This window comes from Temnothorax americanus, unplaced genomic scaffold (genome assembly GCF_048541705.1).
Source record: "Temnothorax americanus isolate GAGA-0224 unplaced genomic scaffold, ASM4854170v1 Scaffold1, whole genome shotgun sequence".
NCBI lineage: Eukaryota > Metazoa > Arthropoda > Insecta > Hymenoptera > Formicidae > Temnothorax > Temnothorax americanus.
This window is the reverse complement of record NW_027509230.1, coordinates 3,539,294-3,563,134: the sequence shown is the minus strand read 5'-3', so window position 1 is coordinate 3,563,134 and position 23,841 is coordinate 3,539,294. Positions and strand designations below refer to the sequence as shown.

Genomic DNA, 23,841 nt, shown 5'->3' with positions numbered 1-23,841 from the left:
CTTTGACTCTCATTCATAACTGCTTCCTGATATTTTATTCTATCAAATAATAAACACACACTAAAAACACTTTAGTTCCACGCGCTTACGTACCTCTCCCACTGACGTAGCAAGAAGATTAACAATCTTTTCGTGCGGTACAGCAACAACACTCTGATTATTGATTTCAATTATCCTATGGCCTACTCGTACTCCGCCCCGCTCGGCGATACCACCCCTCAATAGACTACATATCACTCCGTTCTGTACACTAAATCCTAACTGATATTTCGTGTCGGGTCTCTTGATTTTCACTTCGACCACAGGTGCACACGGCACGACAGTTAGCTTGACGACCGTTTGATTCTTCGAGTTCTTTATGTAAGTCTGACATGTGGACAAAGGCAAGCCGACTAACGATACACCGTTAATTGCTATTATCTGATCGCCAATGTTAAGCTGACCGCAACGTGCGGCGGCGCCGGCCGGCGCGAGATTCGCTATGACTACGGTTGGCAGCATCGAGCCCCATCCGGACTCAACAATCACAACACCGAGGATCTCACCCTTCGCTTTCGGTACCACTACCTGCAAACAGAGAGATTTTTACTCCAATGCAATTACGAAATTCGATCGCGATAATTGACATCCGCGTTTCAATTCGCGATACATAGTTCTTTTGGAAACTAGGGTAAAGTTAACTCAATATTGGGAATTTACGAGAAACCGACATGTATTAATAATTCCGATGAGTTGGGTAAACCGACAAGAACTTCCACGAGCCGTTAGAGTGAGAATCGTAGTCACTCTCGAGTCAGCAAATGGAAAAGGTGACGCAGATTAGCATTCCGTAGATTACCTCTTTCTGCATCTCTTTCTTCGCGAACATCTGCAGCTCGTCGCCGAATATCTCCTGCGAATTGAGCACCTCCTGGTAATCCATCTCCTTAACGAAGCTATGATCCTCTATCCCATTTGCCTTTAGGAACTCCATGTAAGCTACTTGGAATGCTTGTCCGATACTTTGTGCTATAAATTGAGCCTCCTCGCTTTCGAAAACGTGGCATATCATCTTCGGAGTTCGGTTAATCTTCGGTACTTCTTCCATTTCATGCGGCACAAAACGACGCCGTGCCATTAGCACTACCAGATCACCGATATCCGCTATGTACGAAATCGTGCGTAACGCGTGATCCATCATGATCTCCTTCAGATCAGTATTGAGAACCATGATCTTCTCTGTCGAGATGAAGAGGTCTACCTCCGTGCTTGGCTGAGTGTCACCGTCCGGTGCCTGAATAAGCACAACACATATCTTTTTTTAGAAAAATGTTGCAATACCACGGATTTCTATGTCCTATACACTTCACATAGAATATACGTACCAGCGCCTATCATAAGGAAGCAGCATGTGTAACAAAGTAGAGATAAACAAGTAATTAATTAAACATATATGTGTATATGATACATACGTATAATATTAATATTTTAAACACATATAACGCTTAATTGCTAGTAAAATAAGATAGTGCACGATATATAGTGTAAAAACTGTATAAAGTTGAGCATAATCATTAACGGCGCTATCACAAACCTGAGAGTTTGAGAGACAAAAGTCGCCTAACTTTGACGCAACATTTAACTTGCAAGAGACTCGTCGCTATGATTTATGAAGAATGTGCATGTGTACGCAGGTAATATGAGTATCGTAACTGAAAAGTGCATATTATGGGAAATTGCTGCGGGTTTTGTGGGCCGAATAAAATAAAATTGTCAAGCCGTAATGATGAAATGGCCGTAAGAAGGTTTGACCCTCGTCGGTGTTATATAAATCAATAGAGGGATGAAACGGTCGAACGACTGCTCTTGTAAGAGCCAAAGGGCAGTCACTCGGATTTAACAGCGAAAGGGGTGGTTGTCTGGGATGAAGGGCAATGAGGGCGGACCTTTATTTTTGTCACAGCCTCCTCCACCATGTGGTTCTTAAGGCGCTTACGCCGTTTACGGCCCCCTTCCTCTTCCACCTCCACCGACCCAAGAAACTGTAGTCTGAAAACGGTTGTGGGCCCCAAGCAGCCACTGATCGGGGCCAGTTTCGGCTGGGCACCAAGCGCTTGTGACTCGGACTGGCCCCCACCAGAAGCGCTTCCTATAAGTTCTTCGCTCGAGTCGCACTCGTCCTCCTCTAGGCTTCCTTGCGAGGCAATGCTGCAGCGACCATACCCATGCTGCCCCCCATAGTTTAAGAGTGTTGCCTGCATCGGCACTGGCCCATCATCCTTCCGTTATGTACGCGCCAAACAAACAAACAAACAAAGGCTCTGCTAGTCACATTGCCACGCACCACCGACAGAACGAGAGGCAAAAGAGCCAATGTTCATGAGTTCTTGAGTCGCTATACCAAAAATACGGCTTTACTTTTCTCTTATGCACAGTGTGTCATGCTTGTGTGTCACCTCTATATCGTATGCCGGATCAAATCATTCACACATATATAAATGCATTAGTCCGGTAGCATAAACTTCTGCACACGATGCGACCTTCATTATGCAATTTTGCCTTCGGACAAGCTCACGGTGTCTGGAAGCTGTGCAACGTGCAAGCGTTATGTTATGTTACAGAATGGTAATGTCGGTATACGGACGAGCAAACGCGGATCCGCTGTAATTGTTGTAATTTAAGAACGTATTGATAGCGACGCTGCATGTTTGGCTGTAAGTCTCTAGGTGTTTAGCCAGCAACTCAGAACTCGAAGCACGGTAAGGCTCGCGATGAGCAATCGTGTTTCTTGTTTCTTCGATCAGCCAATTTTGTCTAATTTTGTCACCGCAAAAACGAGCAATACAAATACAAGCAATTGACCACACATAGAATTATTAGTCTCCGTAACAATAATTAATTTTGACTCCAAAGTGTCTTTTCGTAAGCAAATATAAACAAATCTACTGGCAAGCGTGAGTAAAGTTCTTTTGTTGGCGCTATTCGAAAGCATGAAGTAAGCACGAATTTGTGGCTTATTAAAAAGCTACATCAATTTATAACGAGATATTAATCACCTAGAAATTTTAGCAGACTATTAAGATAAACTCTTCAAAGTCTTAGTCTCAATATTCTTTCATTATTTACACTGCCTACATCAGAGCGTAGCTTTAGCAGTCTTGCAATTAGCATGCATACACTATTGAAAGAACTGATTAATATTACAACTCCTGCTTTTAATATTATCAATTTTTTAAATTAAAAATTATTTTTACAATGGATATTCAATCGTGAAAACATAATTTCTATTTTAATTCCTGCAATTAATTTTGCAACCAAGATATTCTTGCAGCGATAAAAAAACCGCAATCCTGATCTACTCAACTCAACTATATAAAATCTCACTTCATGCAACAATAAGGCATCAGAAAAAAAATTTAGCGATTTATATTCTTAAAAAATCAGATTGAACGAACGAATGTATATAAGTGACTAATTACGCTCAATCTTGTAGGATACTGTCATATCAGAATATCGTAGTATCACCGGACTATCGATTCGCTGTAATCAGATATCACATCTCTTTGAAGCTTGAAGTTATGATGAATATTCTATGAAATTTCTTGCAACTTCCCAGAAATTTGCCTAAAACAGAGCCGTGTGTTATATTGCATCTAGGTTGGTTTCTCGCGCGTTTCCAGTTTTCTTCCTCTCTATCGACCAGTTGTACAGTAATTTTGTTGGATTTTTTGCATAGTTGAAAACGTAGTTACTGATTGTGAGTAGGGCAATAGCTCCCGTGAGTGACACGGATCTTTTGTGCGTAAAGTTGATCAAGAATCTACGGGAAAGCGGACATAGCAAGCGGACAGCAGATATACAACCCAAATATTCGCAAAGAAAAAAAGAAAGAGAGAAAGAAAGACTGACAGACATACAGAAATCACATCAAAAGTTACACTGAGAAGATGACAGTGTTCGGTGGTCAGGTGGTGGTGGTGGTGGTGTTGGTGATGTGAGGAAGGGGGGCGCTACACTGAAACATTCAGGCCTCTTTGCACAACGGCCAGTTCACAGTTATATTTAGATTAATTATCAGATAGGTATACAGAAATCAGCATTTAGAGATTCCTCTCTCTTTCGAGTCGTCTCAGACGATGGCAAAAAAACTGCGTAAAAAGATAACTATTGATTAGTTATTACAGATCGAGAGGAGGTCTATCTTATCTAAATGCTGACGTTTAATTGCCCATGAGCAGAACCTAAGAGTAGGAGGAAAGAATTTACTGTTTTGTCTGCTTAATATTGACAGTTTCCTCGTAAGATTGATCAATATCATAAACTATAAAAACTAATAAAAGAAGAAAGTACATTGTACTTTATCGGTAAAAATATAGACTATGTAAACGCGCGCGCGCGCGCGGAAATATAATGGGTACACTATAAACACGATATGTACTATTTTCTAAGGAGAGTATTTTGGTCAACTATGGTCTATGGTCCTTTTTGCAATACATATATTTATCATATATAGAACTGAAGTACAAACGAGTCTTAAAACACGATTTGGACAGTACTCTTTCCTGCAGAAAACTCTCAGGTTTAACTAATCACTTAAGATTCCAGCATTTTAACTATTTGAGGTAAATTAATGAGGTAAAGTCTCAAAATAATATAACACTGAAATATTTTATACTTGGTAAAGAAGCGCTTCGAAATGCGCAAATCTCTTGTGATTGTTATAGATATGTTATTTGCAATATCTTGCAGTACTTATTTCGTGATTACATCGAAAGAAACTGGCAAGTTTTAAAAGTCCTCAAAAAGTTAAAAACCTTAACATTGAAATACATTATTGCAGATGAAAATATTGCACTGTTATTCACTACAAATTAAGTAGCAAATTAAAATAGTATAAAGCAATCAAAGCATGCTGCTATATAATTTCGTTATTGTTATTCGTAGATTAATTCTAATGGTTCTTGAAACGATTTTACTCTCTAACAGATTTTCTAATGTTTTTTTTTTTATTTTCGTTTCAACAGTAGAAAGTCAACAATTGAGACATTTAGCCAATGTGTAAACGTATTTGTATTTGATCTATATAATGTGTCTTCCAAACTTAGTGCTACTGACCTAAACAGAACACAACATATCATGTGGATGCATCTATCAAATATCGCGATATGCTCACTTAATTAGTAGTTACTGCTTTTAAGAACAAACATTCTAAGAAAATATACGTGGCTGTTGAATGATTTACATTGCACTTAATAATTCATACTGTACTCCATAATCTATTTTCGATGCTTCGCAAAAATCTTTAGAAAAAAAGTGTCCTCATATACAAGTTCTATTTGTACATGAGATATGTATATATGTATATATACATGATATATATATGTAGGTCCAGAGGTATGTTCCGGGACTGTTTACGTTTTTTGAAATGTACAGTCCTGGAATATAACGCATATATATGTAATCAGATTCAAAAAACTGTCCCGAAAATTGCCGTAGGACATCAATTTTTTTCAGGACAGTCCTGGAAACTGCCAAATGTCCCGGAATATACCGATATCAAAAATAAAAGTCCCGGAACATACTTTCGGACCTATATATATATCATGTATATTGTGTTTTTTTTATATACACATATCTGTATATAATAGTATATACATATCTTTCGCAATTGACGTATAAAATACCAGTTCAAGAGGAATAGTATGTCTCAGTTCTGAGATAAAAATAAAAAGAAGTGTGCGTTGCCATGTACATACCTTTATTCTGGAAACGGCTTCCTCTGCTTGACACATGCGAGTCGACTTCGTCGGTTGACCTTCGCATACCAATTGCGTGGATCCCAAGTATCTCGCGCGGAACAAGACACCCTCGATCAACACTGATGGATCATCCAACAAGTCTGAAAAGGACACAGACACGTACCATTTAGGATTTTTTATCCCATTTGTTTTATAGTGCAGTGTGCCGAGGGCGGCTAAGTGCTCAGAAGAACATTGAGGCAGTCTAACAGATGACATGATTGTATCCAGTAATGGATACTTTTGTTCCATGTCGTGTGTAGCTTCAGTTAACATTGCAGTCTTCATATCACATAACGATATAATTTTTAATAAAGTTATAAAATCTTTGACTTTTTGTAATCCTGTTGTTCTCGCGATTATATCAACTGTTTTTTTTTGTCTGTTTTACTATTCACATAGAAATTACACCGTGTGTAATTTTATTTAATTTACAATACGTATATAAGCACGAGAAAAGATTGTACACAATTGAAACAGTCAGTCACATCACATTAAAAGATTATGACACTTATGAGATTCCTCAATACACTGCTTATCAATATAATTGGTGACCTTATCGAGGAGTACAAATAGAGGAATGTAAATATCTGAAATCTCTGAGCGTGATCTGCAGATGACATATACGTACATATAATAAATTTAGAGATACACCTTGATAAAACATATCGCACGTGTTAAAAGTAGAGTTACACATGCACAAGATGGAAACATTAGATTATCAAGAAATACTATAAAAGCATTAAGTAATATTGTGCAGTAAATAATATTAATTTTGAGTTACAGCTATCATTAATAATACAGTAATAGTGTAATAGCATATACAGTACAATCTCGCTAATCCGGCTCTATTAAAAACCAAATTGTGTCGGATTAATGGATTTACCGGACCACTGGAATGTAAGGAATAGAAGAGGTAAAATAATTGAGTATTTTAAAACTGTTCTAAAATCAAGAAACACGGTAGTGTCTCGCACCAAGTACACGCGCGGCGCGAGACCGCCCCGCGGATTACAACAAACCAAACAAAATTAGAATAGTAGCAATTTATTTTCGCGAAAGCTTAAACAACGATACGTAGGCGACACAGTCAGTCGTCAGTCACTAATGAGTAGATAAACCAACATACGTAAGCGTTAAACCCGCCCCCTTGCCTCTTGTCCAAGGAATTGTGGAAGCTCGCGATAGTGCCGGATTATTGGATAGTGTCATTGAATTATCGAAGTGCTGGATTCGCAAGTTTGTACTGTACTCTAATTGTTAAAAAATATAAATTTGCACATATGAAGAGAGTACCTACCATAAAATAATGATTAGAAGCGGATGACGAATTTATTATATACATCCGAGCAAGCAATAGAAAAAGAAATATTATATTAGCATCATAACATTAATAATACTTTGATATTTAGAAAATCGTTAAGGAATACAAGAATAACAATGTATGATTAAAAATGCGACAATACCTTCTTTGTTTCTGCTCTTTTTCTTTCCCTCCTTATCCTGAAAAATAAGACATATAATGCACTTTGATACCATAGGTAGATAAAGCTTTGATAAATACGCTCGCAATTAAATCACGTAAATATCATATACGTAATCATTTAAAGCTGTAGGATGTGCTAACCATGCAGAAACTGCCATATAAGAAAGCTAATAAACATTAACATGTCCCTATATTTACGTCTAGAAACAATAGTGGTAACAATTATAGTATAGTAGTAATAATAGAATAGGCGCTAAATGCTATCGCAATTTTATAATCCTTTTCTTTTGCGAAGCAATATATTATAACACTTGCTTTGTTTCATAAAGCATAGAAAAAAATTATGAGTTATTCTTAATTATATATTAATTTTTTGGAGTATGAATTTAGAGCCTAAAAAAGAAAAAATGTTATATAATACATAAATAAACAACTTATGTTCATATCACATTTTTTTCTTGTTTCAGTCTTTAGGTTTTTCCTTTAAAGCACATATAATTAAAAATCAACCTATAATATAAAGCATTTCCTTATCATTGCACTATTTGTGGATACGAAATAATCTAGTATGCGATATTTTTATAAATATAACGTTAACGATGTTTTTGTTATACATTAAAATAAGCATAATAAGCGGAAGCCATAAAGGAAAACTAAAGCAATAAGATAAAAAAAGTACCTTTTCTCTTAAAAAAAAATCAGCTTAAACATTTTTCAACTATATAATAAAAAAATATTTTATTTTATTATCATTATTATGAATTATTATTATTGTTTTAGTGATTATGAAGACTATCATCGTAAAACTTGTATGGGAATTATAAATAACGTTCTGATAATTATCAAATATCTATAGCCTATCATTAGAAAACGCATTGGGAGATTAATAGATGATAATGTAAATTATATTTAAGCTGATTAGTACATATCTCGTTTAGCAACAGAAGGATAGTACTGTCATGCACCAACATGTGCTATTTTACCGCAAGCACACTAGAAAATAGATATCTATAGTCACTAATAGTAAAACAGATTCCGTGGTAGCATTTGAAAGGGCACCTTTTTCACCTTGTTGTTGGATTCCTTGAGACTCTGAGGGGATGAGGGGGAGTTTTTGACTGGGGTCTTCTGCGGACTCGATGTAGGTTGCGCGGGAGTGGCTACTTCGCACTCGTTAGAAGACGACGATTGTATAACAGACACTACAGGAGGAGGGGAGATCGAGGCAGACGTCGAGGGTATGGGCTCAGAAGGCGCTAGCGTTTCTATCGGAGCGACACTCAAAGTTTTGGGAGGGGTTTGCTTTGGAGTAACGACTTTCGCATTCATTGGTGGTAACATAGTCCTAGTCTTAGGCTTCCTCCACCCCTGCATAACACCAAGACGATATTAGTAGAACACCGATACCATCGAATCGCACAGAATACAGGAAAATGTAGATTATTCGTATCCTTTTTTCCCCCTGAATTTAAACGCATTAGCACCGTCTCAATATTACCTAGTAGGAAATTGTGTTAAAGAAAGTGGATGTATATGATGTATTGTCACAAGTGCTGTAACTTATTTAGTTTAGCCTAAACATCCTTATTGAGGAAATAGGATACATCGTTATAACAAGTGCTGAATAAGAATAATATAGAACATGTTAAGTGTGCCCACCTTATCGTCGTAAAATCCTTGATCATCCGTTCTCTGTTGTCCGAGCAACCGATCCGTTTCAAGATCGGTATCCGCCTCCTCCTCGTCTGGACATTCCTCAATTTCCACATCGGCATCGTCACCTATACGACGCGCATCAGATTCTTCGCTATTGCTTTCCATACAGACTCTCCGCCTGCCATCCATTATACTGCATCTTAGTTAGATGCGTTTACACGCAACACAGAGGTATCCCAAAAGGGTATCCCAAACGTATATTCAATGTCGTAAAAGGGGAACGTTCACAGTGGTAAGCAAAACAGTACCGAGGCAACATATTGGACAAATTTCAACAATTGGAATACCCTTATCCGCATGAAACAAAACATAAAATACCTTGGTATCCATATCGGACTAACGCTCGGCTCCGGTGGTTCTTCCGATGGCGATTTCACAGGTAGAGTTTTAGTCCTTTGCAGGGCCATTCTGATATCTTTGATGGCCGCTTCCACCTCGCCACAGTTTACTTCTAAGGATACACTTTGCCGTCCTTGAGGTGCCGGTGGTGGCGGTGTGCCCAGTGGATCCAATCCATCGAGCTGCAGCTCATTCGTGTCGTACGAATTTTCCTTCTTTGCGATAAACAGATCAGGGGACGTAGTCTTCAACGAGTGTGAAATATCCTTTGTTACATTTAGACTAACGTCCTTCCCGGAGTCATTCTCATTCGTGCCTAACATGTCGTTACGAGTTCTCTGTATGATCTCCTTCTCTATCTCGTTTATTTGCCGTTTCATGAGCATCACAGTAGGATTATTGTTGTCAGTATCGCTCGCGTGTCCACTAGACAGGCCGTCCTCTAACACCGGCATGCTAGTGTATATTCTCAGAGAATCCGAATTATTCCCCAAATCGCCGACCGATCCGAGAAGGCCACTTGCCGGCATCAATTCATTATCCATCATCATGAGGGATACCTCGCTGTCCAAGTCGCCGCAATTGCTGTCGCAGTCGGTCGTCTCGGGGCTCAATGTAAAATTACGTGAGTGTCCCACTTGTAAGCCGACTTCAGTCTCACCAAGATCTTCACTGCTGCCAGTACCTACTGAGAGATCCAGGAAATTGTTTTCGTGTTCACCTGTCTAAAAAAAAGCAGAAAAAGCCAAGTGTAAATATTTGTTTCGCAATACCGCAATTAGTGATGCAAGCATGGAAAGCCTTTTAAGCGACCACACAGTGTAGCTTAAAAACTGTATCTATAAATATCGATATATATATTTAGAACCCACGTGACTACTGGGAGAAATATAATTTCCAAATATTGGTAATTAATACTTCAGAATTGTTAAAAACGTAACGTTTACGTTGTAAGTACTGTTTTTTATTGCATCCAAGTTTACATACATAAATAAACATTATTAATCTCATGTTAAACTTTACCGACACAAAGGGAACGAAACTAATGCTCTTCAAATAAGGAAAAAAAAATAATTGTCAAGGTAATGTTTCTTGCTTCATATACCGTCATATACTTACATTTTGTGGAAATTCGGCCCGTTGCTTCTTAGGAGATTCATGTACCATAACCTCCTCCGTTGCGGGTGGGCCACTAGCTAATCGCTGACCAACATACGCACTTCCACCTTGCCTTCGTAATTCATAATCAAGATCCTTGCAACAGAAAATAGTGTGTTAGTCATTTACAATATACAAGCTCTTAATTTGTTCTTCATTACGTATATATTATGCATGCATGTGTCCTCTAAATATCCTTAGATTTTCACAGACTTTTCTTAAAAACGCCAATCATTATAAATGTATTTCTCTAATTATAAACTCTCGTGTTATTTATTCCAGATATCTCCGTGACAGAGAAACATCTCGTAAATATCTGTGAATTTTTGCTGCTTCAGCAGACTTACCTGGAAAGGAAAGGACTCTATATTGTTTTCCTTTTCTTTCGTCGGCGCCGGGCATTTGAAGAATTCTTCTAGCACTTTCCGTGTTTCTGAAAATTCGTACAGGTAGTCGAAGGTGCTGCCTCCCGGCGAGACAAGACTGCTTATATTATCAGCAGGCAAAGTCAACGGTTTTAAAGAGTTTTCCTCTTCCTCCTCGGCCTTTGGCGATGGAGATGAAGGATTTATAGGCTGATCTTCTGTGCTAATATTTTCTATCACAGTCTTGTCTACTACGATTTCTGCAGAAGTATCTTCCTTCTTGGAATAAAAGATACAAGTATTAGATAAGTATTAGGTACACTGTTAAGCCACTCAATATAATTTCATAAATGATATTTTCTTACCTCATTGTGATTTGGTGTCGTTGGCAATACTCTTTGCGGGAAACCAGGTCTCGGTGTCATGTACATTGAGGGCGATGATAATAAGCTAGGGAGCTGTGTATTTTCGCGAACTCCATAACGTCTCGGGCTGCCAGAATATTGAGCGATTGGTAATTCACCAATTACTCTCGCAACTTTATGATTACGTTCTGGGGAGGGAGAATCTACCTCGCAGTCGCTCGCTGGCGTAACAACCTACAAAAATTACATACACTTGTGTAAAGTTCTCCGCAAATTATGCAATAAGTGTTCTGCCTCCTCTCCTGAATATTACTTTGAAAAATTCCGAAGTATTGCGACGATATGCCGTCGTAGGACTAGGAGTACTTCCAACGCTGGAACTCGGCGGTTCGGGAGCGACGCGACCTCTCTGCGAATCGTCTATCTCCAAGTCTAGACTCGTCGTCGTAACTTGATTCGTATTGCTCGACGCCAAGTCCAGTCGCAGCCCCTGCCAATTGTCATCGATATCGTCGAATACCACAACCTCGCCGTCGCTGACAATAGCCATGCTTCTCGCGGGGGTGTTGCGATTCGACTGATAGTCTACGCAGCTCTTCGGTAATCCATAGTCGAGATCGGTAATACTTTTCGGTACGGTATACTCTACATTATTGCTATTCAAGATTGAATCGTAATTAATTATGCGACCGCTGCGGTTGCTTTTGGGCGAGTCGTAATCGAGAATAGATTTCGTGGCGTTACGTCGCACCGAGTGCACCTCGGAGGCGAACACGGTCTCCGTCACTTCTCGATTTGCGCGTTGCTTTCTGGTTTCACCGCATCTGAAAAATCAACGGTAATTCAGTAGGAACTTTATGGACAGAGCACAAGTCATTTCAGCTGATCAAATACATATTTCATTTTACCGGTTTCGTAACTCCCATATGGTCTGCGAGCTAGGGGACTTGTTATTCTTCTTAACAGACAGCTTATTATCAGTCTGAATATCCTCGTTATTCATGGAATTGGACGCAGCCAGAAATCGCGACTTTCTAGCTGGCACCTTCCCTCGGCTCTGCGAGAATACCTCTCGGCCACCGGCGATTTCTATAATTCTGTGGAACAATATACGAGAGCTGTTACATATACTCGTGATGATTTTTGACAACTACAAAACAGCCTTAAATTATACATTGATTCTTTTTCATCTCGTCACTCAAGCTTAATGCCTGTCAAAGTTACTGACGCTCACGCATGGGATTAATACTCCGCAAGGACTCGTTTTCGCTCCCGGAACTCTTACCATCGAATCCTTCCAATGTGTTTCAACGTTCAAAGCAGTTTTCAAAACAGATGACTTATGGACGCGCTCTGTAGAAATAATTCCACGCGAGCTCATTTCTATCTATAAATCTACTTCGGGCTCGGATATACGGGGGAGCGTTCTACAAATCTCGATGTCAGAACCGACAGAACCGACGCAGGACGATGTTTGCGCCACGTCGTATCGTCCTGATGAGCGACATTCGTTCCGTCGCGAGTCGTCGAGTCGCGCACGTGGGACAGGTAAACGAGCCACGAGCCACCAAGACGTAACTCAACTCTCGTACGTGACAGGCGGAGTTAACCCCAAAGCTGGCGCGTGGGGTGCCCCGTGGCAGTCGTGGCACGCGCCGCGATTGCATCTGAATAACGAGGCCGACGTTCGACCGAGCCCGGCCTCGCGCACAATTTATCAGTCTTCGGAGTAATACCGCCCGCCGTTGCACCTGGAATGCTTTATTGAAAAAATGTTCATCGAGTCCGCTGGGCGCGGGGGATCACGGCGAGACGTTTCACGAGGCGTGTGGGGAATGTGGGGACGTATGCGCGTGTATAGCGACAGCGTATACGTAGGAGAAAACGGGCGCGACTTTTAAGTTTAAGCCCGTTTAACTCCCGTGGCGCCCATCCGAGCGCTCCCGTCGCCTCTTCGAGCGACTCCGAACCCGACGCGACTCCGGCCTCTTGTCTCCTCCACGATTTACTTACGGTACGGAGCCGACGTCGGGCAACGTCAACGACGAATCGTGACCGACCGCGACCGCGGCCCCGAGCCACGAACAGACTCCCCCTCCCCCTCTTCTCTCATGTATTAAAAAAAAAAAAAACAAGAGTATTATATTATTAGCCAGCTTTTTACTTGGATTTTATGGAAATCCAAGTGGAATTCTGGCTTCTGGCTAATAATATATATATTAAAATCCCAGTGAAATATTTTGGCCAATAATATATATATTTTTGTTTGGGAAAATTATACTATTTTTGGACCATCCAATCTGGAAGTACTGTTGCTGTATATATCATCTACTGCTGATTATTTGAATTATTTTTAATTGTTATATTGCATCGCATCGCTGTCCGATTTATAATCACGTATTGTATTTTATTAGTAATTAAAGATTGTCATAACGTTAATTTACGCACCGTTAACTGCGTTGTATACTCTCAAAGCCCACGTTTTACTATTTATTTGTTAAAAATATGTACACAACAGTGAGAATTTCGAAACATTTTGAATAAAGACGAGCCGAAGTTTGCACGTCAGCGAAATGGGAGCCGGGTGCCGGGTGCAGAGCTCGGATTTTAAAAATCGCATATCGGCAACTTCACTCGGATAGTCGAATCTGTCGAGAACAGATTTTCAAATGGTCCCCGCTCACGAAATTTTGTCGACGAAACGTCAGCAGAAATCTGACAATATTTGCTAACAATATGTAATAGCTGATAGCAGATTGACTGTAGAAATTGAGAATCTGTCGTTTCGTGAGCATTTAACCCGTTGTGGTCACCGGGGGTTCATAGGACCCCAGGCTTTCCCCCCCCCTCTTAAAAAGTATACTATTTTGAGAGTAAAACGCAGGAAGTTTTTTTGGACGTGTGCGACCACTACGTTATTTTTAGGAGGTGTGACCACAACGGGTTAAACGATGTATTCCATCTTAAGGTGTTGACGAAGTGACAGATTCCGTTCGGATTCCGCCGACAATTAATCTATATACCGTCAGATTATATTGGCAGGCTCAGTCGGCGAGAAATACGAGTTTAATACAGACGATACACTGGAAGCTGTTGCGATATCTGAGCAAATCTGCTGCCAATCTGTTGTCATATACCGCGGGCAGTTTGCTTATTGGGCAGTTAAACTCCTGATTCGTATCGGGGAAATAGAAACTTGTGCCGGGGGCGCGTCAAGTTTCGCCCGATAATCGACAACTTCACGGGATAATTTTCAAATTATATCGGGTTATCCGCGTAACGCGTCTCCGACTGCGCCCGAGCAAATACGGATCGAATTACGAAAATATCGGGAGAATAAAAGGTATAGGTACTCTCGTGCGCCTATCTACGTACGGATTATCATTGTCGATAATAAGCGGGCGGCTTCGAGTGCCAATCGATTAGTAATGACAAGCCCGATACCGCGCCAGGGATTCCTTGCGCGACGATGCTTCGTTCACGAAAATATTAAGGTATTTTCATCTAACTACTATACGTGCGCCCTCGGGGAACAAAATTCGATAAGATACGTAGGTTTTATATAGCCGCGAATACGTGTCGTGAATATTGAGCGGTTTTAATCCTTTCACGTCCGACCTTTTTCGATCCAGTTTGATTATTTTCGGAGGTTTTTGGAGGATATACGAAAAACAAAATCCAAACATAAAAATTCATAGTGGCGAGTACAAAAAAAATAGATATATATAAAATATTTTCAACTTCTGCTGAAATTGTGTACGACAGGCTTTTTGGGGTCGCCGAATACGAAAAAATGGTATTAAACCATAGAAAGTCTAAAATAACTGCAGATCGCCAATGGCGAAAAAACAAAGTATCTCTAAATTCCAATGTAGACTTTTTAAGGCCGAAAAATGAAGATTTAACGTATAAAAGGCAAAATGAATAAAATATATAACGAAACGCATATTGATGAGAACCGCGTAATAAGGGCCAAAAGCGGCCACAAAAGTTTCCGGCCTAATTTTGTATCGCAAAATATCGTATTGCACTTCCGCAAGTATTAACTAGTAAAACTGCTGCTATTCCTTTACCATGAAACTACAAGAAACTTAAATATTTCGCTCATACATCTTAAACAGGGCGGCGCACGTAATGTCGGCCCGAATAATCCGAAAAATTAATTACTTATAATATTCGAGCGTTTGAATAATCGCCACGCGCGAAGGTAACATTGAGCGCCATGCAAATCCAGTTAATCCGAGAAATTTTGGATCACGCTACGCAAACAAATCAAAATCAGAAACTTTTACTTCGCTAGTAAATGATTAACAATAAAAATTTTTTTTTATTCGACTTATAATCATCTTTATTAATTGTAATTGTCGCGATAGTTCGACCATTGATTTTGGTCAATTATAACCGTCACAACGTTTCGACTATTAGGTTTTGGTCCTTCTCAATCGCTGTAATTTTGATGTTAATAAATTCTTTATGATTTAAAAAAAAAGGATACGTATTGCAAATAATATAACTCCTAACACTTAATAATAGTAGGTACTTATCGTATAATATTTGTTAATTAGACTAATTAGAATTTAAGCAATTCCCTTCAAAACTCAACATTCGCCAGAAATGCAACGTTTTAAACGCGCTAGGACACCGGACGTGAACGAGTCGAAGTTGAATTTCAACCCTTTAATGAAAAACTGGCGCGACTTCGCTGCAAGTCGTAGAGAGCAAGCCGCGCGCGATGTTATTGCCGACGGCGAAGATGTTTCGTCGCGAGAAACCACGCCAGGGGAAGAGAGAGAGAAAAAAAATATTTGCCGGACGGATTACACTGTCGCGGACATATTGACTTGTTTGCTATATAGGTACATCGGAACAGCCCGCGCGACACATTAACGGCCAGTCGCGAGGAAGAGAGAGAGCAGGCTGATATTTGAGTGACATTTCCGTCCGAGTATATCGTCGGTATTAAGCTTAAAATTAACGCCCCGTTGAATATACATGGACACGGCGCGGCGGGAATCGCCGCTCTGTGTCCGGGCGCACTGTGGAAACCTCTGTAGAAACTGTATCGGATATCGAAACCGGGCGCTCGTGTCCACCGTAGATACACAAAGACCGTACGTCAAATGGACTTTCATCGTGACGACGGACACACGTTTCATCGCGAGCGAACGCTCGAATTTAACGTCGCGATACGACACGTAACACACTTTTGCGTGTACACAAGTGTTCGCACACGTCGGCCTCCGCCGATGCCCGTTATCGATTCCTCCGCCGCGCGATTTAACAGTTTAACTCGGTAATTCGAACAACGCCCCTCAATTAACTTCATAATTTCTATTTTAATTCATTTCGTTTTTATAAATATTGAAAACTGCGACCTCTTTATTTACCGTATAATACTTTTGATTTGCGCTATTACTCTATTCGCGCTTTATTTTCGTCGTCTAATTTTTTAAAAATACCAGGCCGAACTGATTGACATGGTTTATTAATGATAAATATGGATTTATTAATGGTGAATAGTGCAGTATATAAATCGCAAATTTTATTTTGGAATAATTATATTAATTCAATTCTCCGATATTTGGTTAGTCAACTTTTATATTCACATGCATCAGCTATAAAGATGTAGAAGATGCTTTATATATTCGTACTGAAAGTTGGACTCAAAGTCTCATATTTTCTTAAATTTTGGAAAAACGATTTTGTAAAAGATATTTTACAATGACATTTTCGTCAACACCCCAAAGTGCGCCGATTAAAATAGCGGCGAAATTCGTATATTCGCAAAGTATTAATCTTTCCGTTGGTAATAAATAGAACCGATATTTCTAGAGTTAATTACATTTCCACGAAACGTTAAACGATTCTCTCGATTACCTTGAATCCCGAAGCTTGTAGCTGGGGCCTCCCTTGGTCGAGGTCAAAATGTACACGGGGCTTCCCTCGGGTCCGCTGTCGTCCTGCTGCGATTGTCCCTGATGATCGCTACCCGGCAAGCTACCGTATTGCGGCGCATCCTCGCTGCGTCCGGACGCCGAGGAGGAACTCGACGAAAGCGGCTTCGTGGCGTGCGGCAGTTGGCCCTCGACCGTGAAACCGGGCACCACGCTCGCCGTCCTACGGGACAGCGAACCTGATTTTTTTCTGCCATTCGCTCGTTTCCTATACCTACGAACGTAACTTGGCACTCTTAACAATCGGCAAATCGATTAGAGGGAGTACAATTAAAAAGAAAGAAAAAAAGAAGCGAGTTCCCGAACCATCGTTTTATGGTGGGAATCGACAGCGCGTTATTGTTTATCGTTAACTGAGGAGTCCGATGGGACGAGGGTGTAACGCGACTTCGTCTCGTTTCTCCAAAAATTTGGAATTATCTAAATAGTTGGCGGAAAAGATCTATATAGTCTCGCAAGTGTGCGACGTATATTCGTCGTATAAATCTAATTACTTTTTTACTTTCCTCTCCCGACGCCAGTTTTTCATCTTTATTTCCGCACGCCTGTGCCCCATCTGGCTCCTCAATTACGTAATTAACCGTCCTATAATTTCGCGTGAGACGTTAGATGGAAATAATTGCATAATAAAAATGTACGCGGGAATAAAATTGTTCGCATATCACTAATATCCTGCTCGTTATGAGAACGTTAAAAAGAGATATGAAAAGTATACTGTTTAAAAACTACAATTACTACGTAACATTGTTTCGCGCGCACTTAGTGCTTCGTATATATAAATTTTCTGTTCCCTTCTGCTTCGTGAAACGAGTCTTTAAAATACCGACGTCAATTTCAGACACGTATATTAGATCGTCTACTGGAATATTAGACTCGAATCACCGTTATCCATCGGCTTTTTCTCGCGGTACTTCCGGAGCTACCCCGATTAACCCGATCCCGACTCCCGACCCTTCGGGTTCTCCTCATCTCCTCTTTCCCCCTTCGGTAAATCGGTTTAACTTGCCTGTCGGAGGTATCGCGCTCGAGGTCGATCATGTCGTCCGATATCGCGGAGGCGCTCGTCGACGTGTTCGTAGAGGCGATGGTGGCAGCGACTGTTGCGGCGGTCGCGGCGGTGGCGGCGGTGGTGATAGCGGCGGCCTCCGTCTGGCAGGGGCTGTCATGCGGCTGCTGGCTGCTCTGCGTGGAGGCCCCCGGGGCCGGAGGTGGGCCGCCCCTAGGCCGGCATTTCGGAAAGAGTCGATTCAAGTCGGCGTTCTCCAAGATCAGGCTTGTCATCGCCACGGCGCGTTCATGTCTCGCAGCAGGATGTCCATTCTGCGGGCACATTGCACATAGAGAAAGAATTCGCGGTGTTAAACGCGGCGTGGATGAGATGCGACGTACATTCGCGCGTTCATTTTAAGTTATATCGGACGAGGCGAGGCAAGAGAGAGAGAGAGAGAGAGAGAGAGATAGCGGGATCTCCCCGAGCGATCTCTCCTCGTGTTCCTCAACGTCTCGCGCGAACGTCTCTATATCTGCCTGCACGTGTGTCATGTAAAGTGTCCGATGATGTACGCGCATTTTCCGTCTCGGAGATCAAGATGATATTTCTTTTAAAAAGATCTCGAATACAATCGAGACATTTAACGTATTTAACTTGCTGATTCGCACCGCTAGTTTTAAATCCCCCGTAGAGAAAGATCAATTTCGAGGTATCTAAAGAGGTCATCCGTCGAAATGTGTGTACCGCTGCAGTTTCGTACCGCTCTTTCTGTATATGTGAATGAAAAATCTCGTTCTTTTCTTTGCTCTATAACGAGATTGCACTTGCACCGCCACTCGTGTGCGCGACACCGCGAGAGCGATACTTCATACAGAGCCGCGGTGTTCGAAGGGGATTGAAGCACCGCGCCCGCTAGGGTTGGGTCGGTCAGTAATGTACACGGGCCGCGGGGTGAGACACAGAGACCGGCGTGATACGTCCAAATAAGCGGCCGTTGGTTGGTTTCTCGCGCGCCCAAAGTTATCGGAGACAGATTATCCAAAAGAGATTATTGCGAGCAACAATTGCAGACATTGTGTTCTGTGACGATTGCTCAACTTACATCGTTAGACTTTTAAAAAGGTATACATTTCCAACACAAGCTGTATATTTGATACAAAAAGTTCATTTAAGTTCTCATAGTAAAAGGCTTTCGTCTTTTTTTTTAAATTTATTATAAAGTCACTCGCGAGTTTTAAATTTTCGCACGAAATTTCGAGAGGGTGAATCATCCCCAATTACGCGACAATAATTACCCACTCGCGAGTTTCTTTCGTCTCACGCAATGGGCTCGTGCGTACACATACTTCGCGCAGACGAGTGCCGGAAGTTTCCTCTCCTCGCGGAGAAATTTGCGAGCAAACAGTTATTCCGAAACTCAAGTTATTACCTCGAGCATATAGCAGCGCCCGTTATGCGCAGCCGACCAACCCCGTCGCGAACTTTCCGCGCCGAATTTATTGTTATGCAGTAACTCCGATGCGAAGCGAAGTCCCGTCGAGTTCTCAACGCGCCTTACCCGCGCGATAAACTTTACCCTTTTAATTAACAGCAGTTTTCCCGCACGGGACTTATGAAAATTCCGCGGTCGACACGCCCCACACGCGGAATTATCCACCGATGTTGGCGCGGTGTGCCGTTGGTGTTCAACCTGCTCTCTCTCCAAAAAAATATATGATAAAAGAGACGTTGCGCATTTTCAGGTCCGCGTGTGAGGTAACTACGAATTCAGTTTGAGGGACAGACGGCAAATGGGAAGAGAGAGTGCCCCGGAGTAACTCTCGACGTGTCGTTGCTCGCTTGTAAATAAATATTTGGCTTTCCGAGCACGATGGTTTATACTTGTCGTATATCTGTAACGACAGTCCTCGAGAAGCGTGTACCGCGAGACACAGACGGTTCCAATTTCTCTTCTTTTTTCGCGAGGACACCCCGATTCGTCATACGGAAGGGAGGAGATACCGTACGCGCGCATGAGTCATCGTACGCGTTCAATTGGTGCGTCGCGGTGCGTGAGTCAGCGCTGAATTATACGGAGCGAGCGTGAAGGAGAGCGAGCGACATCGTATACGTTCGTTAATTTATATTACACACCCCCCTGCGCGTTATATGTCGGCTTCACTTGCGGAAGCACGTAGCTGGCGCGAGAAGCGAGGAACGGCGCGCTCGTTTCGAGGGAAGCGCCGGACAGGCACGCGGCATTATTAGTTTCGCATAGCTGAACTCGATTTATCCTTTCGCGTCCGCCGCGGCTTGGCATCCGACAGGTAACGTATTCCCGTCGGTCGTTTCACGTGGCATTTTCTAAACGAAAGAACCGTGAATCCGCGTTCCGTTATATACACGCACCCAGTTCTCTCTATATACCTCCCTCTTCCCCAGTTTGAGAATTTTCCCATTGAAAGCGGGGTAGGCGAAGAAAAAGTTTGCGTAATAATACAAGTGCGGGTACGCGCATGGCTGTTGAAGGAGGCATGATTTATTCCGTATATAAACGGTCGCATAAACTTCGCGTAATGCGAGATGTAACGCGCTGCAAAAGTACGTACGTGGGACTACAAAAGTTAGAATTTGCCACGCGAAATCCGTGTCTCGTGTTCCGCCTCGTTTTTCGTGATTCGGGTGAAAAGAATCGGGTTCCTCTCACTCTCTCTCCGCCGGACGCCGATGTGAAACAGCCGGAATTACGGAAGCACGCGAGCCGGCGTACGTTGGCCCAAATAGCGTATAATTCGTGCCACCGAGTCTAGACCTTATGCACGTAGAAACTTAGAACGGGCATTCCGTTCCGTTCCGACAGTGATAAAAGTACGGCTCTCGCCTACTTGGCGCGGAAACGGGATGAACGGCGCTACCCAGCCTCGCCTATGTAACAATGGGACCTCCATGAATCTTCCATCGTATATGACAAGACATGTGATCATCTACCCCATGGAATGGAGGAATATTGCGCCGACGAAACTCATTTTGCCCGAAGAGAAACGTCCGTAATTCTCGCCGCGTAGCCGGCACGAAAACACAGATGTGTGATCATTGATCATCGCCTCCCTTTTAATCGCATTTAATTACGAGTCCGCGAAACTCTGTTGGACTTACATAAAAAGTTTTAGAGGTTTTACATCACTTTTCATGTCGCTTATATGCATTTCAAATTTAGCGATCTTCATAGAATCATAAAAGGTAATAATCTAATAAAGTACGACTGTGCGCACTCGAGTACTCTCACAAATTTATGAACCGATGGCCGCCGTAATAAAGATCGAAAACGGTGTGGCGAGGCGTATACGGGTTCCTTGAAAATATGGGAATACGCTCTATAAACGGTTTCATTCCTCCATTTTCAACGTAGTCTACTATGCCATTCTTCTACGATCTACAGTTTAACGCAGGTTCCGAAGCGACCGGGAAGAGGGGGAGGAGAACAATGGTATATGTATAGACCTGGCTGTCCCAGTAACTCTTCGTCGTGCGATTTCCAGTGAAACTACCGGCGGCCACTATCGACTTGCTCCTGTTTTCGAACTCTATCACAGGCGCCTCCTATTGGACACAAACAAATTTCTCGTAAGCTCTTAAAGAACTTAAAGGGGTTTGCTCGGGACAGCAAAAATAAGCGTCTCTCCACGGAGTGTGACTGATATAAAGTGTAACATATCGCGAGTCACATATATAAAACTAACGATGCTAATTTAAAAAAAAAATCTAGGACTGTTGAAATTATGATTGATCGAACCTTTTTTTAGCTGCGCTCGGATCGTATGGTTCTTACACGAGCCGAGAAGTTTAATGTAGCAGAACCTGATATCAACTAGACGTACATTTTTGCAAGAGTTCATTCAAAAGCACGGGTACATGACAGACCTTAATTCTCATTAACGTCAAGCGGGCTTTAACAGAGTGTTAAACCGGCTATTTGATCGCCAAGAGATCTAACATCAAACACGGAGAAATCACGAGAGAAGGCATTCGGTCAAAGAATAGGCTTTGAGCCAATTGTTTACTTCAAAGGTACAGCAAAATATTGCAACAAAATTAATGGCTTCCGTGGAACAATAAACGCGCAAAAAGTCTGATTGAAATAAGTCTCGGAAGAAAATGCGTATTTTTCTACAGGAATTTTTCATAGGTCTTTCAGAACTCCGAAGTCTCCGACACTTTTTTCAAGCCTGTCTTTTGACTCACCAGGAGCTTTCAGGAGGACAACGAAGCAAACGCGGAACGCTTAGCCCCGTTAATAATCCCGCCTTCATTGTGTCAAGGGGGAAAGAAGCGGCCGACTTAGCCAATGTGCGGGATACCAGCCGCACCGAGCGGCCGCAGGTAGGACGTCGATTATACGCGGTCTCTTCGTGACAGAGTTAAAATTATTTTCGCCCAGGCTGGTCGGTCGGTTAGTCGGCTGGTAGCTACTACAGGGTGAAACCGGTGTTGGGACACTGCCGCGAGCGGGAGGTATATCGCGCGTAACCGTGTAAGAGAGCAAGAGGGCAGAGGGTGGTCGAACACGAGGAAACGAGAAGGTGGCGAAGAGGCGAAAGAGAATCGGCAGCGAGAGAGAGAGAGAGAGAGAGAGAGAGAGAGAGAGAGAGAGAGAGAGAGAGAGAGAGAGAAGGGGGGGAGAAAGGTAGAGAAGGAGAAAGCAAGTGCGAAAGAGAGAGAGAGAGGGAGAGAGGGAGAGAAAGGGGAAACCGAGAACGAGAGAGAGTGGCGAGAGGGTGGGAAACGAGAGGGTCTGGTCTGTGCTTCGCTGAGCGTGGAATCAATAGGGGGTCACTGGCACCAACAGATACAATCGGCACATTTTGAATCCCGTCGCGCCGCGCCGCGACGCTCAACACGCCGCGCCGAGCGTCGTCGCATTGCATTTTCTTCCTGCTTCCTCCGGTGAAAAAAACGGCGAACGAGTTTTCGTTTTTTCGGAATGATTCTCTGGGCGGTTCTTTCTTTTTTTCGGGAACGCACGACAATGGCGCGGTGTCGAGCGAGAGGCGTCCGACACCGAAGTGCCGTGCCGTCCTGGCGATCGATTATCGCGCGGACTCGTGCCGCGAATTCGTCTGCGTTTTCCGCACGTATATCCCTCGAGTACTTCGCGCTGCGGACGAAGTTCGTTCCCGACCCTCTGTATATGACCACCGTCGACCATAGGGAGAAACGCCAACCCTCTTAGACGGTGGCGACCCGGTGGCCGCACTGCGTCTCGTTTCACAGAGCCGCGAGGGGTTTTAATATCAGACCAGATAACGAAGAATATAAATTGACATCCCGCGTTTTTAATCTAATCGATAAACGGCAATTTCATACTTCGATTCAATTTGAAACTTGTAGCGAGCTAAATAGCCTGGGTATATTAAAAACTTACGCCATCGCTAAAATATTAATTCTCTAGTCACACGATCCGATATCACAACTTTCGTAATCTCGTTAAGCGGATAATTTTGTAAAATTGACTTTACGATCGGCGAATTGGTATAGCCGCGTTGTTATCCCGTCACAGTTTCTCGCGCGAGAAATTTTAAATAATTGATGCTTATTAAAAGCATCGGCCACTTCCAAGATGTAAAGTACTGCCACTTCTAAGACGTCGCTACTGAAATACTGGTACTACCTAGATGTATCGATACATTCGATATATGTATATCCGTATACAT

At 42.2% G+C, this 23,841-nt stretch overlaps 1 protein-coding gene across 17 annotated transcripts in view; it reads right to left on the bottom strand.

Moving 5' to 3' along the window:
• LOC143893877 (uncharacterized) overlaps positions 1 to 23,841 on the bottom strand; it is a 42,732-nt gene that overhangs the window by 4,783 nt on the left and 14,108 nt on the right. For 4 of the 17 annotated variants that reach the window (XM_077399790.1, XM_077399784.1, XM_077399799.1 and 1 more), the window contains 14 exons: positions 18,167 to 18,480; positions 17,084 to 17,374; positions 12,115 to 12,303; positions 11,520 to 12,030; positions 11,207 to 11,440; positions 10,824 to 11,120; positions 10,438 to 10,572; positions 9,298 to 10,043; positions 8,923 to 9,112; positions 8,323 to 8,631; positions 7,244 to 7,280; positions 5,736 to 5,878; positions 839 to 1,273; positions 94 to 567 (listed from right to left, as the gene is read on the bottom strand). In XM_077399790.1, coding sequence (XP_077255916.1) covers positions 94 to 567; positions 839 to 1,273; positions 5,736 to 5,878; positions 7,244 to 7,280; positions 8,323 to 8,631; positions 8,923 to 9,112; positions 9,298 to 10,043; positions 10,438 to 10,572; positions 10,824 to 11,120; positions 11,207 to 11,440; positions 11,520 to 12,030; positions 12,115 to 12,303; positions 17,084 to 17,374; positions 18,167 to 18,441 — 4,266 coding nt within the window. In that variant the 5' untranslated portion in view covers positions 18,442 to 18,480. Of the gene's footprint in view, positions 1 to 93; positions 568 to 838; positions 1,274 to 1,364; positions 2,259 to 5,735; positions 5,879 to 7,243; positions 7,281 to 8,322; positions 8,632 to 8,922; positions 9,113 to 9,297; positions 10,044 to 10,437; positions 10,573 to 10,823; positions 11,121 to 11,206; positions 11,441 to 11,519; positions 12,031 to 12,114; positions 12,304 to 17,083; positions 17,375 to 18,166; positions 18,481 to 21,631; positions 21,731 to 23,841 lie in introns of those variants that run through there. The other 13 variants (XM_077399807.1, XM_077399702.1, XM_077399707.1 and 10 more) reach the window with 12 other exon arrangements.